This window comes from Diorhabda carinulata, chromosome 9, assembly GCF_026250575.1.
Source record: "Diorhabda carinulata isolate Delta chromosome 9, icDioCari1.1, whole genome shotgun sequence".
NCBI lineage: Eukaryota > Metazoa > Arthropoda > Insecta > Coleoptera > Chrysomelidae > Diorhabda > Diorhabda carinulata.
The window spans coordinates 17859186-17875622 of record NC_079468.1 but is presented as its reverse complement, the minus strand read 5'-3'; the positions used below and the strand labels follow the sequence as shown (position 1 = coordinate 17875622).

At 32.6% G+C, this 16437-nt stretch overlaps 1 protein-coding gene across 1 annotated transcript in view; it reads left to right on the top strand.

Annotated features, from left to right (window-relative positions):
* The window catches only part of LOC130897965 (hemocytin), a 75389-nt gene that overhangs the window by 25097 nt on the left and 33855 nt on the right, over nt 1-16437 (top strand). Inside the window, exons 15-32 of the mRNA XM_057806961.1 lie at nt 22-325; nt 2102-2264; nt 2326-2447; nt 3426-3591; nt 4809-5083; nt 6064-6225; nt 6286-6478; nt 8791-8879; nt 8939-9158; nt 10945-11018; nt 11210-11556; nt 11633-11783; nt 12933-13111; nt 13219-13396; nt 13468-13719; nt 13791-13934; nt 13997-14246; nt 15855-16170. Of these exons, the coding sequence (XP_057662944.1) occupies nt 22-325; nt 2102-2264; nt 2326-2447; nt 3426-3591; nt 4809-5083; nt 6064-6225; nt 6286-6478; nt 8791-8879; nt 8939-9158; nt 10945-11018; nt 11210-11556; nt 11633-11783; nt 12933-13111; nt 13219-13396; nt 13468-13719; nt 13791-13934; nt 13997-14246; nt 15855-16170 (3585 nt within the window). The remainder of the gene's footprint in view (nt 1-21; nt 326-2101; nt 2265-2325; nt 2448-3425; nt 3592-4808; nt 5084-6063; nt 6226-6285; nt 6479-8790; nt 8880-8938; nt 9159-10944; nt 11019-11209; nt 11557-11632; nt 11784-12932; nt 13112-13218; nt 13397-13467; nt 13720-13790; nt 13935-13996; nt 14247-15854; nt 16171-16437) is intronic.

Sequence of the window (16437 nt, the reverse complement as noted above, 5' to 3'; positions counted from 1 at the left end):
CGAAATGTATCATTTTTTTAGTTTCAAATCACCATGTCCGCATGTATTGGTTCGTGACTCCAAAGACAGTACATTTAGTATCATTATTCAAGATGCGCCTACTTGTACAAAAGATCCACTCAACTGTTATGAAGATATATTGATATATATTCAAAATGTTGAGTATCTATTAACCAAGAGCACCGATGGTCAGCTTGTTTTTAAAAGTGGGGAGAAAGTTCTTCCGATTCCTGGTAGAACTCCTGGTATCAGAGTGGAATTACAAGGAAACAATCTTTTACTCAACTTGGATACCCTTGGAGTTTCAGTACTTTGGGATGGTCAGGTAATTAAAAGTTTTTTGTAGACGAGACACAAATATTTATTATCATAATATTGCATACACATATAAAATAATAGCATATTATTCAGGAGTGTATAATGAAGGTTATTATTCATGAGGGAAATTTACTGCCACGGGTGCTAGCGATAACTCATTATACGTGAGTAAAATACTATACTTTATCCACGACTACTATTTTTTTTGTTGGAAAATTTTGTTAGATTATTTGGGACACTATTATTATTTTCTAACAGTATATGTCATACAATATATTATTATTCATATGTTATAATAATCGTACAATATCTTCATAATAATCAACACGAAAATCTATGTATTAGTTTAAAAAATATTGGATATCTAATGTTACAAGAGGATGGCAACTTCTCTAATTTCTGGTGGTTTTAAAGAAAAGTCACTTTAATTTTCTATATCCATTTTCTTTTGCCTTTTTAACATAAAAAATTTAAGCAATGAGAAATCTAAATATACAATAATGTTAATAGGTTTGAGTCAAATTTATATTGTTTCAAAAATTATTTCAATTTATAAATTGTTTCAAAGACCATGGTACGTTAAAAAATTGACATTGGAGTTTCAGCAGTCATGAGTCACTTCGACGGAAAGCGTCGCGCTTTTTATGTTCGCACGTTTTACGAGAACGGTCGTTCATACGTCTTAACAAGACGACTGTATCGTTCAGAACATGGATTAAGACACATTAATGAAACTCCGAGTGCAAATTTAATCAGAATATAGGTTAAGTGTTTTGAAGAGACCGGTTCCACGTTTAAATCAGTAGCTAAAATTCATCCAAGAACGTCTAGGATCACAGACAATATTGATAGGGTGAAGGAGTCAGTACGAGAAAATCCGCATGTGTCTAATCGGAAGCGATCGGCGGCTTTAAACTTGTCGCGACAAAGTTTACAGCGAGTTATGAACTTGGATCTTAAACTGCATCCTTATAAGCTCCAGTTAACACAGGAATTAAAAAATACCAGCTTTGGAGCAAGGTTGGCATTTGCTGAAGAAATGCTTAGTCGATTTTCCACTTTTTCCAGATGAGGCTCGTTTTCATTTAAATGGGATCATAAACCGACAAAATTGTCGTTATTGGATCGAAAAAAATCCAAAAATGAAACATCAAAAACCACTGCATAGTCCGAAAGTAACGGTATGGGCAGCAATATCAAGCAAAGGAATTTTAGTTCCTTTCTTCTTTGAAGATTCACGAGGACGAAACATCACCGTTAACATCGACCGCTATGTTGCGATGTTGCGATGACCAGAACTGGCGAGATCAAGAATAGCGAATACGAGAACTTGGTTCCAACAAGACGGAGCGACCTGTCACACATCGAATTAATCTATGGCGGCTGTGAGATAGATGTTTCCTGCAAGACTAATTTTCAAAAAAAGGTCATATCCCTTGGCCCCCACGTAGCCCTGACTTGACAAACATAAAGTCTACATGAAGAATCGGAGGGACATCAGTCACTTAAAGGAAAATTTCGGCCAAGAAATGGCAGCATTCACCCCAGATTTATTGACAAGAGCTTTCATAAATCTGCGTTCGCCTTTAGAGGAATGCCGTCTTCGAGAGGTCCATCATTTAGATGATGTTATGGTTAAAAAATAAACTCCATTTAATTACCTAATCGTCATATCTTTTATTTCAACAATACCTCATATATTTAGTTTTTCAGCCTATACTTAATAAATGCACGTTCTATTGCGCCACCCTGTATATATATATGGAATTTCTTCATTTTTCAGCAACTAATTCAAGTCTCCCTAAAAGAAAATCATTGGAATCGAACTGAAGGTTTGTGTGGAAACCTAGATGGAGATCCAAGTACTGACGTTGTTAGTGAAGATGGACAAACTCCGAAAAATATTCTCACTTTTGCTAATAGTTGGAAAGTCGACCATATCGGAAGTAAGTATACTCGTTTTTTGAGAATATTCATGAAATAAAATTGTTATATTAAAATGTTTAGATCGTTGTGAGGATTCTCCGTCTGAAGATCAAGTATGCACTAAGACACCAGAAAAGACGCAAGCTGCTACAGATTTCTGCCAAAAAATTATTTCAGACAATAGATTTAAGCAGTGTCAAGGCGTAAGTGAATATGAACTGATCCTTAAAAGTTAAGGGAGCTCATAAATAAAAAAAAAAATTGTTCCTTTTATGAAGACAACAAATTTGAAGTTTAATTGTATCGAAAATTCAAGTATATGCGTTGATAACAAATATACTATTCTCTAGCATCAATCAAACAATTGTCATTAAAACCTGGGTGAAAGTTGTTGGAAGCCCTTGAAGAATACGTAGGGCTGGTTCTAAGTATTATCAATGAAATGGAGGTCATATCGAGGGAGCAATGCCTAATGAGAGATAGATACCATAGAATCCTAAGAATAGGCACATATTGAGATGTGTAGCACGGTCCCAACAGCACAGAACAACACAGGACAGCATCGGCAATATTCTGCGTCGCACAGTTTACCTCGAATATTGGAAATCAGTGTGTCATGAGCACGTTGTCAAAATATTTGGATTTTAATTCTAAGGCAAATTCGGATGACTGTTATTGTATAACGTCATGGAACAGTTACTTATGCCTTTGTGAATATACACGCACCAATGCAATCAACTTTTCCTCAGAGTAGTTCACGTGCGGAGCTGCAATGCTCTGTCCGGCGTCACAATTGTACTCTATCGAATACGTAAGTTACAACTATCCTGTGCTGGGCTACTATGACTGCGTCTCACTTAACCATTACCATATAAAAAAAAAGAGAAAAGTTTATCCAACACCACCATGTTATAGATGCACTTGTACGCCTATACCTCGACTTCTGTTTGAACACCTGCTTTTTGAATACTTATCCTCTTGGAGGAGTACGTTATCTGAAGACAAAATCTGGTTAAATAAAAGTGATAATAATCTAATATTTATGAACTTTCTTAACTTTTGTGAAACAATATATTATATATGAGAGCTATTGTAAAATAGAATAGGATTGATCTAAATGAGCTACTGAAAATTGACTCATTCAATTTGAAAGCGGCTTAAATGAGTATTACCTGTTACAGGTATTAGATATTGGTTACTTATATGATGCTTGTCGATCCGATTACTGCAATTGTCCAAAAGAAGATCCAACTTCATGTGCTTGTGAAACTTTTAATGTATATGTGAAACATTGTTCGCATTTCGGAATCAAGCAATTATTTAACTGGAGAGATGAGAAGACTTGCCGTGAGTATAGCTATTCATGAACAATTCACAAATTTTCACTTCTGATGAGTGATGCTTGGTACTGAATTATACTGAATGATATCCACTGTCTGACTCACCAATTTCACATTTTTTTTTTAAATATTAAATAACAATTAAATGTTTACTGTAATTCCGTTGATAAAAAGATAGATGCCACTGGATTCAGAATTTATTAATAACATTTTGGCAACTTGAAGTTTTAAAACTTTCTAAGATAAAATTTACAAAAGAATACTTTGTATCAATACATGGCTATTGAAATGTTTTATTCTTTAATATCGGGAAAAAATATGGAAATACGTAATACCCAGTCTAGAAAAATACGGTAATTTGGTGTTTTCGAAATTGCAAAAAAATTTGCACTTTAGGTTTTAGCAGTAATTGGGTTGGACTTCTTCCGGTTCGGCTTTTTGAAATAGATTTAGATGGACACAGAACGCCAGTTCTTCCTGCTTATAAATACAAGTCGCGTTTCATAAAAAATATATTTTTCTCGAGTTATCGTCCAATTGAGATAACGTAACCTAAGCTGAAGTAAACCTAACCTAACTATAAAATGGAGCCGTTTCTCGATCTTCTTAATATCAAGAGACAGTTCCTAATTCGACGTAAATGTGAATAACAATTATTTATGACTACATCTATGTTTTTACTGTACGTTTTGTCACTATTGAGCCAGACCCTATCTCCTAAATTTAGGTACTTCAAAATAAAACCTTCCGTTTAATTCGTAAATTTAGCTCAAAAATCTAAACCGTAAGTCAACCGATCGAAGTATTGGTAAAACTTGAACGACAAAAAATATTGAATTATTACACTTAATTTCGTTTAAGATCATAGTTCTCTGTACCAACCCACCATCAAGTAATGCATAAGTAGTAATAACGCTTACGATTGTTTTTGATCGAATTCTCCATTTCCTGGATGTTATTTTTATCGAATTTTTGCCCTTTTACAAGTTTTTTTCTGTATTAGTCCCACTAAATAGGCCAGTATAACCAATAAAGATAATCCTGAAGGACGGGATCATTCTAAATCACCTCCAGTTTTACACTACAAAACCAATTTTTATTTTTAGGGCACTATTCGCTAATTTCCTCATCACTTCTTTCTAATTGTTTTATCTTTTATCAATAATGCATATTAATACATTCTAAATACTTTCATCTAATGTATCATCATTCATATTTTCTCAGCTATGAATTGTACGAACGGAAAAATCTACAAATCGTGCAGTAGTACTGATAGGCAGCCGACCTGTGGAGCAATCGCAGAAGGTAAAATAGATACCAAGGATGTTTGTGTGGAAGGATGTTTCTGTCCAGAAGGAACCGTATTGAATGATGGAAAATGCATTACTAGAGATCAATGTCCTTGTAAGTTAAGAGGAAAAAGCTTTGCAGCTGGATCATCAGTACCAAAAGATTGTAATACTTGTACTTGTGTCGATGGGCAATGGGTTTGTACACAGGTAAATCAAATATGTACATTTTTTCCTATAATGGATGATATATAGGGAAAAAAATCACTCATATTTCATTAATTTTGGAAGAGACATTTTATGTACTATTGAAACCAAAACTTTCCGCCTTACTAAATTTCATTAAAATATTAACAATATTGATTTCAAACTTAATTTTTTTATTCTTTTTTGAGCGGTTTCTTCTTCTCTTCAAATTCTTTATTTAGTTTGATTAATTCTTATTTTCTTAGAGACTACTTAATAACGGATATGTTCAAATAGCTCAGCTTTTTCTGCTGTATGGCATCCCAATTATTTATGGTATATATTCGGAGGTAGCATTTTAATCATCAATATTGAGATAATTCTTAAAGTTTGACCAGCTGATTAACCCTCTTTGATAGGCAGTTAATAAATTCTTTGTAATTCTCTTAATTGTATCTCTTGTTAAGCTTAGTTAATTGCCTTTTTGAGAAGCCCCCATAAGCTAAGAAGACCATTTGTGTTTTTCATTTTTGGTGAAAGTAGCCTTTGATAGATACAGATGAGATTTTTGAAAATTGATGACCACGATGAATACTACAGATGTAAATCGATTATATCACCTGTATAAGTCTGCTTTTGTATTTTTTACATCATTCACCAAGCCCAATTTCATAGGTTACGAGAGACTTATCTCTAGCAATGGACGATATGAGCTGCTACGTGATAATGATAGCTTTGTTTGAGTACTCTATAAGTCTATTTAGTTTTTGAGGTCTAGATCCTAATAAATGTGAATTGATCATCTTAAGTTTGAAAACAAATATTCTGCCAAGTCTGTCGCATTCTAAGTAAACTGCTACTTATGTTGGAGTTCTATTAATATTAGTCTTAGTTAATATTACTCCAATTAGAATACAAGTTCCATCCTCAGGTTTGTCATTGGTAGAGTAAAATCAATTTATTATTGTATCAGAATTTTGTTGTAGAATTATATGAATTTTTAGGTTGATTGTGGAGCAAGATGTTCATCTATTGGAGATCCTCATTATTTCACTTTTGATGGAAAAAAATATGATTTTATGGGTAAATGTTCTTACTATTTAGTGAAAACAAACAACTTTTCTATCGAAGCAGAAAATACTCCTTGTGCTGGTGCCATATCTGAAGTAAGTCGTTCAAATGATAGATATCTTATAGATTATTTTTATAATTCCTTTATTTCACAGGCTATGAACTTCCCAGTTAGTATTCTATCAGGAACACCATCTTGTACAAAAACAGTAACAGTCAGGATAAACGGTCAGATTATTAAGTTGAAACAGAATAATGAGCTGATAGTGAATGGAGAAGATGTCCATAAAGTACCATTTACTATTGCTGGGATTAAGATCAGAAAAGTTTCTTCCATTTTCTTACAGAGTATGTATAATAGATATATATATTTTCACATTATACATTCACACTATAAAATTCAACGTAGAAGCTAAGAGTTAGATTGAACAGAACTACAGGTAGAAAAGAATGGTAGAATGGTTCATTCATTCAAGAGAATATGAAATATCACATTGCGACCAATATGAGTGACGCATTAATAAAAATATGTGGTGAAAACGGGAAAATCTTTTTCTATCAAGATCTCACATTGCATGGTCATCCTAAATGGTTAAAGTTACACAAGAATCATACATGAAGCAATTATTCCTCTAAAAAAGTAAAATTATAAACAGTCCGCTATAGAATATCTTTTGAGGTACCTACAAAGCATTATTAAACTGTAAAAATTATATGTAAAATTTTTACAGCGTAATAATGGCTAAAATTACTAATCAGTGTGTGTGAATTCAAATTATAATACAATTTGAGTGATTTTCTTGAACAATTGAAAAAATTTACTGAGACTTACGAATTTTTAATATAAATCTTACTTGGAAAGTAATTTTACTTAACTGCTTATTATTTTTCAGTAACAATGTTTCGAGATTTAAGAAAAGTTTCTAGATTTTGATTTACTATGTTTTACTGTAGAATTACAAAAAAAAATGTGATGGAAACAATTGATAGATGGCGCTAGGTTCGCCGTTTGCATCTATACTTTCAAATAAATTTAGTGAGTTTCTGATTTAGAAGAAGACGGGAATTTTATGTAAAAATAAAACTTTGAATAAATCACAAATATTTCATAATGGCTTAGAAAAAACAGATAATTTGTTGTATGGTGAATAAAATAATACATATATTGTTTTTTCAAACAGAGCTCAAGCTGAGTAATAAAGTTACAACACTGCTTAGCAAATCTTTGATTAAAATCACAAAATTATATAGTAAAATTCCTAATCAAACTTTCAAGTACCACTTAGTAAATTCTGTAATTGTTTCAATCTGAATTGAATTATTTTGTTTAGTGAATTTACTAAATTGTTGTATATGGAAAGAAATTTTTAACAGTGTACAATTTAATTTTAAAACAGATCCACAAGTGTTGCCCAATGTTCTTGTGATTCCTATTCCAAATTTTCCAAAATTTCGTTCAAATTATAAGGTATTGTATTCAAGAAAAAGGATTATTAGACAGGAATCAGAATTTTTCACACTCTGGGCAGTTTTCTGGTGATATCGCTTTTATATTAGTAATCGATCACGACTTTTTCTTTTTCTGTAGATATTTGGGGGAAGTTTATATATCCTCTTGTTGTATTTTAATATTCATTTATAAGCACGGAGCTAATGGATGTTCTTGATGGTGTTTCTTTATATTATCCACCCCTCCTTAACAGTTTATTATGCCCTTATTGAGTCGAAGCTCCGATATGCCCTTCAATATCTGGGATACGTGTAGTGTGACTCAATTTGAGCGAATCTTCCAACTACAAAAGAGAGCTGTTAGATATTTTCTCGGATTAAACAGCAGGGCTCATTGCAGGGACTTCTTTAAAAGATTAAAAATTCTGACTCTACTCACGCTTCTCCAATTTCAGAAAGTTCGTAGCACGACTATCCACTTAGGAACGTGGATCACGACCTTTATCTACCTACTCCACGTTCAGAATTAGTTAAGGGCTCAATATTTTACAATGCAAAAAATGTACAATCTCTTGGCGATTGAATTCAAATCTATATAATCTTTTCTTACATTCCGCAATAATTTGAGTGCGTATTTACTGGTTTAATTTTTGCTATGGACTTATATACTAATTGTGGTTTTTTTATATATTGAAACTTTATTCAATTTGTATCATTATGTTTGTTTTTTAGTTTTTACAAGCTTTTGTCAACAAATTGTAACAACTTTTTGACAATTAAGTATGTCTCTCTCTTTATAGACCAAACAATCTATTGTTATTTGTCGACTGTGATCAGTGTCCCATTATCAAATATAATTTGCTGTGTTCTCCCTCTAAGTCTGCAATTCAGATGTATCCCGAAGTATTTGACGTTCTCTTGACTTTGGAAGAAATGACTGTAAAACGTTGTGAATATGTGGCCCTTTCTCTGTGTGAACGTAATGTGAACTAGCATAAATCTCAATTTGTTTCCACATATTTTCACTTCGATTTATTTTTTTTTTCTCAATATCATTTCCTGTTAGTGCATAGGCATTTCTTGCCCTTTCTCACGCAAAGATAACTTAATTTTCTTATTATTTATCTGTTCAAGTATTCAAAAATTGGTTATTGTACAACAAAAAGAAGCTTTCAGTTTAATCATTTACCAGTTATTTTAATTTATTTTAGCCACATTACCCAATGGTGTTGAAATATGGTGGGATGGTAATAATAGAGTATACATTGATCTGCCTGCTAAGTTTAGTGAACGGACAAGGGTGAGTTATTCATTTTCATCTTGTTTGTAATGGTGTTATTACAATTATGTCATTTTAAGGGTCTTTGTGGTACTTTCAACTATAATCAAAAAGATGATTTTCTAACTCCACAAGATGACATCGAACAGTCTGTTATAGCTTTTGCTAACAAATGGAAAACTACTGAAACCTGTCCGGATCTTCCTGAAGTAGTTCTAACACATCCTTGTGACAGAAACATACACAGAAGAGGAGAAGCTGAACAATATTGTATGAAGATTAAATCGGAATTGTTCAAAGGTAGGGAAAATAAGCTTTAGTTTTTACCATGTACTAAAAGTAATAACTCGTGTGGTCGCTGTCATTCTCGTTAAAAAAAATTAAGACATACCACAGTGTGAAATCCAATTTTTTGGTTCACCTTTACAAAAAACCAAAGAAAACAAACATTTGACTATTTTGATAAATATAAAATTCAATACTTTATTGAAATATTGAAAACCTGCTTATTTATAACAGAAAATCGTTATAAGGTACCTCAAGCAAATTTGAAACTTTTCCGAAATGTATAAATTTTCAACTGATATCAAGAGTACCTCATGATTATTAGTGGAAGTAGTGAGAGATATTCAAAGCATGTGCAGCTTCAAAGCACCATTTAAGGAAACAAAACACAATGAACTAACTATTTAATAAAATCTATTGTATTATTAGTAATTTTTAGTCGCAAAGGGTTCTTTCAGTAAATCATGTTATTTATTGTTAAGAATGGATAATAATCTAACACTCTTATTTTATATTTCAATCATTTATTGTTTTGCTGCTGTACTGTCATCATACCTCATTTCCCCTAATGAGGAACATAGTTCCAAAGGCACTGGTGGGGTTATTGATTTCAGCTGTTGGTCACCATTTTGTTATTGTTGAGTGATTGAAAGTTGAATGAAATTTAGAATAGAATGTCGTAGTGTAATGAAATACGCCAACATACAGTATCAATTTTTAGCTACTCCTTCATAACTTTTATGATACTCCAGTTGCTAATTGTTCAAACAAAGATTTTACCATATTACTATGGTCATTTTCCATGATTGAACACTATTAAACTCAGTTCTAGATATTCTTGTTACTTGTGTTATTATCACTTATGTACTTATCTTGTTTCATTTACTCAATTGACTCACTTGAAGTTTCATTTTCATTAAAAATAAATCAAATTATTAAAAATACTTTGAGGTTAAGTTATTATGATTTTGAATATCGATTTCAATCTTGTATATTTATTTGTTTTGCTGGCCAAAGACTGAACTATAAGTGCAGATTGAACTATTGCACTGTATATGGTACGACCGAAAACCGAAAACGGTCAGTGTCCGTTTCAAACAGCTACAGCGGGTTGTGGATCTTTCAGACGAGGACGGCCACGTCGAGTCTAGTTATAAAAGATCCACAACGCGTTCTGACCGTTTCATATTTGCCAAAACAAACACGAATTAGATGAACATAACCTAGCCTAACCTAACCTAACTTAAACTAACCTAGCCTAATCTAACCTAGCCTAATCTAACCTGGACTAATCCAGCCTAGTCTAATATAACCTAACCAATTTACGATTATCTGATTAACGTCGGCAGGCGTAGGTTAGGTTAGCTTAGGCTAGATTAGGTTGTGGCTAATATTTTATTCCAATTTAAATTCATAGCTACACCGGATTCTGGTCAATATTAAACAGTTATGGCTATTTAAAAAATTAGCCGTTTTCGGTCTTGGGTCATAACATATTACAATTATACGAAAATATTGTTCAGGGTCGTCTCGAGGCAATATTCACATTTTTTATTCAAATATTTTTTTATGTTCATATATTAGAATGCAAACATTTAACTATTGTCCATTGAAGTACAATATACTAAGACATATGTAACTTGATCATCTTGACAAAGCTGTAATTAGCATCCTATAATTAAAAATATAAACATAACACTATAGTACTTGCTACCCAAAGGATACCGAACTGTGTCACATTGTATGGTTCAAAATAAACAGAAATGTGTTTTCCACTGCTCAAAATTATTTTCATTTTCAGACTGCCACTGGTTTGTTGATCCTGAACAATTTTACAGAGATTGTCTCTACGATATGTGCTCGTGTGAATTCCCTGTAAGTTTCTGGGTAATTTTAAGTATAGTTTAAGTGTTCATTCATTCATATTTATATTTTACTGAAGAGAATCAATCCACAAAATTTCTATCTTTGTAATGATATATTCCAGTACTTTTGATTAGGGTCATATTTTGCGTTCATCTACATTGACCTATTATAACTCAATAATATATTTTTGTTTTCATCAGGTGTCTAAATGTCTTTGTCCGATAATGGCCAGCTACGCCAGTGAATGTTCTCGACAAGGAATCAAAGTAGATTGGAGATCGGAAGTTCGGGAATGTGGTGTACATTGTCCTGGTGGTCAAAGCTTCCAGGTGTGTGGTAATTCCTGTACCAGAACCTGTCGTGATATCGCTGAAGATGAAAATTGTAAGCCCCAATGCGTCGAAGGTTGTAATTGCCCCGAAGGACAAACTTTAGATGATAATGGTGAATGTATAGCGATTCGACAATGCCAATGTCAATATCGTGGAATGGATTTCCCACCAGGTTACATGGAGATCAGACCTGCGCCGAAAGCTCCAGAATTATGGTATGGTAGTTCCATCTAAGCATTTCCAATTATGTCTATTTTATATTTGAATTTTGAAACTATTTTTGTTTTCCAGTACTTGTATAGATGCTGTATGGGACTGTTACGAGGCAGATGAAGCGGAAATAAAAATGTATCCCAGTTCAGATTTAGTACAAAATAAGTGTAATGGTAGTCTTAATATGGAATTTACAACTTGTGAACCCGTGGAACCAGTCACTTGCAAGGTAAGTGTTTTTTATGGAAAATGTGGTAAAATTTATATTTAAAATCAAGTTTGTTATATGGACTATAACTAATCAGTTCTGTAGATTATTCAAGTTAATAATTTCAAAACTGTGTGTACTCCCCGTTATAATTGATTGGGCTGAATAAATCTTTAGCTCAATATATTTAATTCAAGGTAGCAGATATCGAAGAATTTAGTCATTATTCTGATGAAAACACTTATACTAGTGAGTATCAAAAAAAAGCTTTTAAGCTATAGTATTCGAATGCAAAATGTTGTGGAGAAACTTTGTTTCTTCAGAGAGAGGCCAGATGACACTACTTTTCATTTTGAATATTAATCCTAACCGGGATTGGGTTTTTATGAAAAGTAATGTGTCTATATTTTATATTCATACTCAAATCATTAAAGTTTTTTATAAAGAAGAAACGAGCAGACAAAATATAACATGAAAAGGAACAGTTGGTCAAAATCTTAAAGAGTAAAAATAAGCACAGTACGAAATGATCGACTGCGAGAAATCTCATCAGAACTTATGATAACGTGCAGCACATCACTTCTGATATGTTGCAATATTTCAAGGTGCCTGCTATGTTCTATGTGAGCTAATCGATGAGAGACAAATCCACGAGAATAATGTTCATTGACACATTTCTTAAGTTCAAGCTTTTTATCAATCACATCTTTACAGGGAACGAAACTTGACTTTATTATTTCCTTTCCACAAACAAAAAAAAACAACTATGTAGTGGAAATATCCTGGATAAACAACTTCTCTTCATAAAGTTGTAGTAACCACAATCACGTGGTTTGCTTACCTGGATCATGGTCGAACCATCAACGCATACTGTTTCACTTTGACTGGAGTCATCTGGCGCGGATGTTGAATTAAGATGTCATCTTCCTGCATGGCAATGCCAGATTAACAAATTTTTGCACAACTGATAAAAATTATAAGAAAATAATGGCTGTAGGACTGCAATATACCAGAAAATAATTGTAACATTTGATAAGAAAAGTGATGAAGGAATTAAAAATAATTTTATTCTATACATATTGTTTGATTATCTTCGTACATATTTGATGAGTATTTTAGCAAAGAAGCGATTACGAGAGTTGATTTTATTATCTAAATTAATTTTTTTAGAACATGCACTCTCCGCCTGAATATTCCCCTGCTATTTGTCATTCAGGATGTCAATGTAAAAAGGGATATGTCTTGGAAACAACGACGCAGCATTGTGTAAAACCTACTGAATGCCCATGTCATCACGCTAGCAAAAGCTATAAGGAAGGTTCAGTAGTTCAAAGTGGCTGCAATACTTGGTGAGTGTAGTTTTGTGGATATGTATCGAAAAAAATAAAAAAAGAAAATTGAAAAATAAATTTAATAATAAAAAGAATAATTATTAAATAGCTTATTGTTGTTGAAGCTCTTGTAAGAACGGAAAATGGAGTTGTACGGACCGACAATGTGCAGCTGAATGTAGTGCTTGGGGAGATTCACATTACAAAACATTCGATGGAAAACGTTTCGACTACCAAGGAGAATGCGATTACGTTTTCGCCAAAGGAAAACTCGAATCTAATTCGTTCCACGTTTCAGTACAAGTAAGTGTAATTAATAATTTAGATGATCTCAACTTTTTATGTACCTTTTTTTTGAAAATTAACTTTTTTAGAATGTACCTTGTGGTACCCTGGGAACTGCTTGCTTCAAATCAGTCACTATAAAAGTTACTTCAGGGGATGGATCAGATATTATTACTCTTGAAAAAGATAAGCCTTTGCCAGGTCTAAAATCTTTTAAACATATAACCGCAAGAGAAAAGAGCATGTTTGTCATTATTGAAGCTCCGGATCTTGGCTTGGTCATTCATTGGGATAAAGGAACTAGAGTTTATGTGAGATTGGATCCAAGATGGAAAGGACGGGTAATAATATTATTTTATTGCATAGTATTCTTAAAATCATGCTCGGTTTATTGAAATTATGTATTTTTCAGACTAAAGGTTTGTGTGGTAATTTCAACGACGATGAAATAGACGATTTCCAGACACCTTCGGGAGGTCTTGCTGAAGTTTCTGCCAATATTTTCGGAGACTCTTGGAGATTACAATCGTATTGCAGTGAAGCTCCTGAAATTAAGGTATTACCATCGATAATAATCAGGTACTGATTTTCAGAATAACGTATTTCTTTTATTTTCAGGACACTTGCACTTACAGACCAGATCGCAAAGTATGGGCCACCAAAAAATGCGGAGTATTGAAAACACAAACATTCGCAGCTTGTCACTCTGAAGTACCGGTTGACTATTTCTTTGAAAAATGTATTTTCGACAGTTGTGCTTGTGATCAAGGAGGTGATTGTGAATGTATGTGTACCGCTTTAGCCGCCTATGCCCAAGAATGCAACAGCAGAGGAGTTGCTATTAAGTGGAGAACCCCTGAATTCTGTCGTAAGTAATAAAAGTAGGGTTACTGCGAATAATAAAAATTGAAACTAAACAAAAACAAGCTTCTTATGAACTCTATAGCCAATCAATTATATGTTATAATAATCAAATCAGATGAATGTTTAATACGTAAGCAAATATTAATTAAAGAAAACATAGAAGTCGGGGATTACCCAACGATAAGTTGCTGATAGTTTTTGTAGAATCATAAATTTTAAAATTTGATTGTTTTCATGCTTTTCAATACAAATAAAGCGGTAATATCCACACAATAACCCTAAGTATTATTAGGTTTTCAGTAGTTATTGAGAAATATTTATAATCATTAAAAGATTCTTTATTAGTGAAATATTAGGGTTATGTCAAAATAGTGTATTAAATTTTCCAAGCTAATTGCTGGGGCCCCATCGTTTACTAGATTCGCAACAACTGTAGCTTTCATATTGTTATTAGTTTTCTAATAAAACTTAGATAATTCCACTATACCTCAAAATCCATAATGTTCCATATTTTGCAATGAAATATCTAAATTCACACAGTTAAAGTGGTTTGTATCTTACTTTGAATGTAGAAAATACTGGTACGATCTAATGGTAGAGTTTCGAATAATTTGCCAATTGGCAGTGACGTAACTGAGAGCTCAGTTTTAGGTCCAATTAATTTTTGGTATTCATTAATGATGTCATAGACTTACGAATTGATGGTAAATTCACTTTATAACTTGGAATGTCTGCTTAAACACAGAGAAAACTTTAGTTTCATCCTACAAAGGAGTCTTGCAACCTCTAAAACTCAACAATGACTTAATGCGATCCTCAAATTCGATCAAGTTTCTTGGTTTACATATTGACGATGCCCTTTAAAGGTCTATATATGTAGAGACCTTGGCGAAAAAATTATCCTCTGCTTGTTTTACCATTAAATGTGTGTCTAAACTTAATAGTTTTTATTCGAATGACTTCTTCGCTAGGGTTTACCTTTCTGGGAGTCTTGTACATCGCATTTCTTCGATTCTCTCTTCAGACTACAAAAAAGAGCTATTCGTTACATTAAAAAATTTTAACTCTCCCCGATCTTTTTATTTTAGAATCTATTTGTTTGATTCGCAAACACTTTCACAATTTAACTGAGAGACCCATTTATAGCTATCCAATTAGAAGAAAAAATTTGGAGATTTACTTAAAAATACCCACTTCTGATCTGGTGAAAAAATAAAAATGGCAAATGAATTTAAAAGTTCTGCTTGAATGACCTTTTTATCATTAATCCAAATTGTTAGTTCGTATTACCTGATATAAAATTGTGTCGCTTTTTCAATAATATTGAAAAATTTTTTTATTAATATATTTCACTCGTGCCTCACCCAACTTCAACCATTTTTGTGTGTATTATGAAAATCCAAAATTGGCATGGATTCTAACAACTTCTGTAAATGCGTCATATCTTTTCACTCTGTGATACCCTGGTAAACAAATTGTCTTGTCAAGGACTCTCCTTGTTATTTTGACTGTATTTTTTTATTTATGAGATTTTTTATTGAGGTTCATAGTATCTTCAGCTTCTTTTTACAATTTTCAATGAACACCTATAATATTCATATTGTTTTTTTAGCAATGCAATGCGATGAAAGATGTACTAACTACAATCCTTGCATATCTACATGTCCAGAAGAAACTTGTGACAATCTATTAACTAACAAAAAATACTCCAAAACTTGTGCTGAAGACAGTTGTATAGAAGGGTGTGCTCCTAAACCTTGTCCACCTGGTTATGTATACAGAAATAGCTCTCACAATGAATGTGTACCTGTGGAAATATGCAGACCTATTTGTTTAGTTGTTAATGGCACTACTTATTATGAAGGTGACAAAATGGAAGAGGATGATTGCCACACTTGTTATTGTTCGAGAGAAGAAAAGAAATGCAGGTTAGTACTAATAATTCGACTTTATAAAAGTTATATGGCACTGAAGATCAGATAATTTCTCTTTAAATGATTAATATTCCCAGATAATAAATACAATACAAAATTTTGAGTGATGAACATTTCATTGAATATTTGAGAAGAAAACAGAACCAAGAAAATAGAGACGATTGTATCTTAGTTTTTTCTCTTTTAAAAATAAAACTCCGAACGAGAAAATAATAATGAGCGCCATATTGATCTTATTCGGATCTTGGCAGGAAAAGCCAA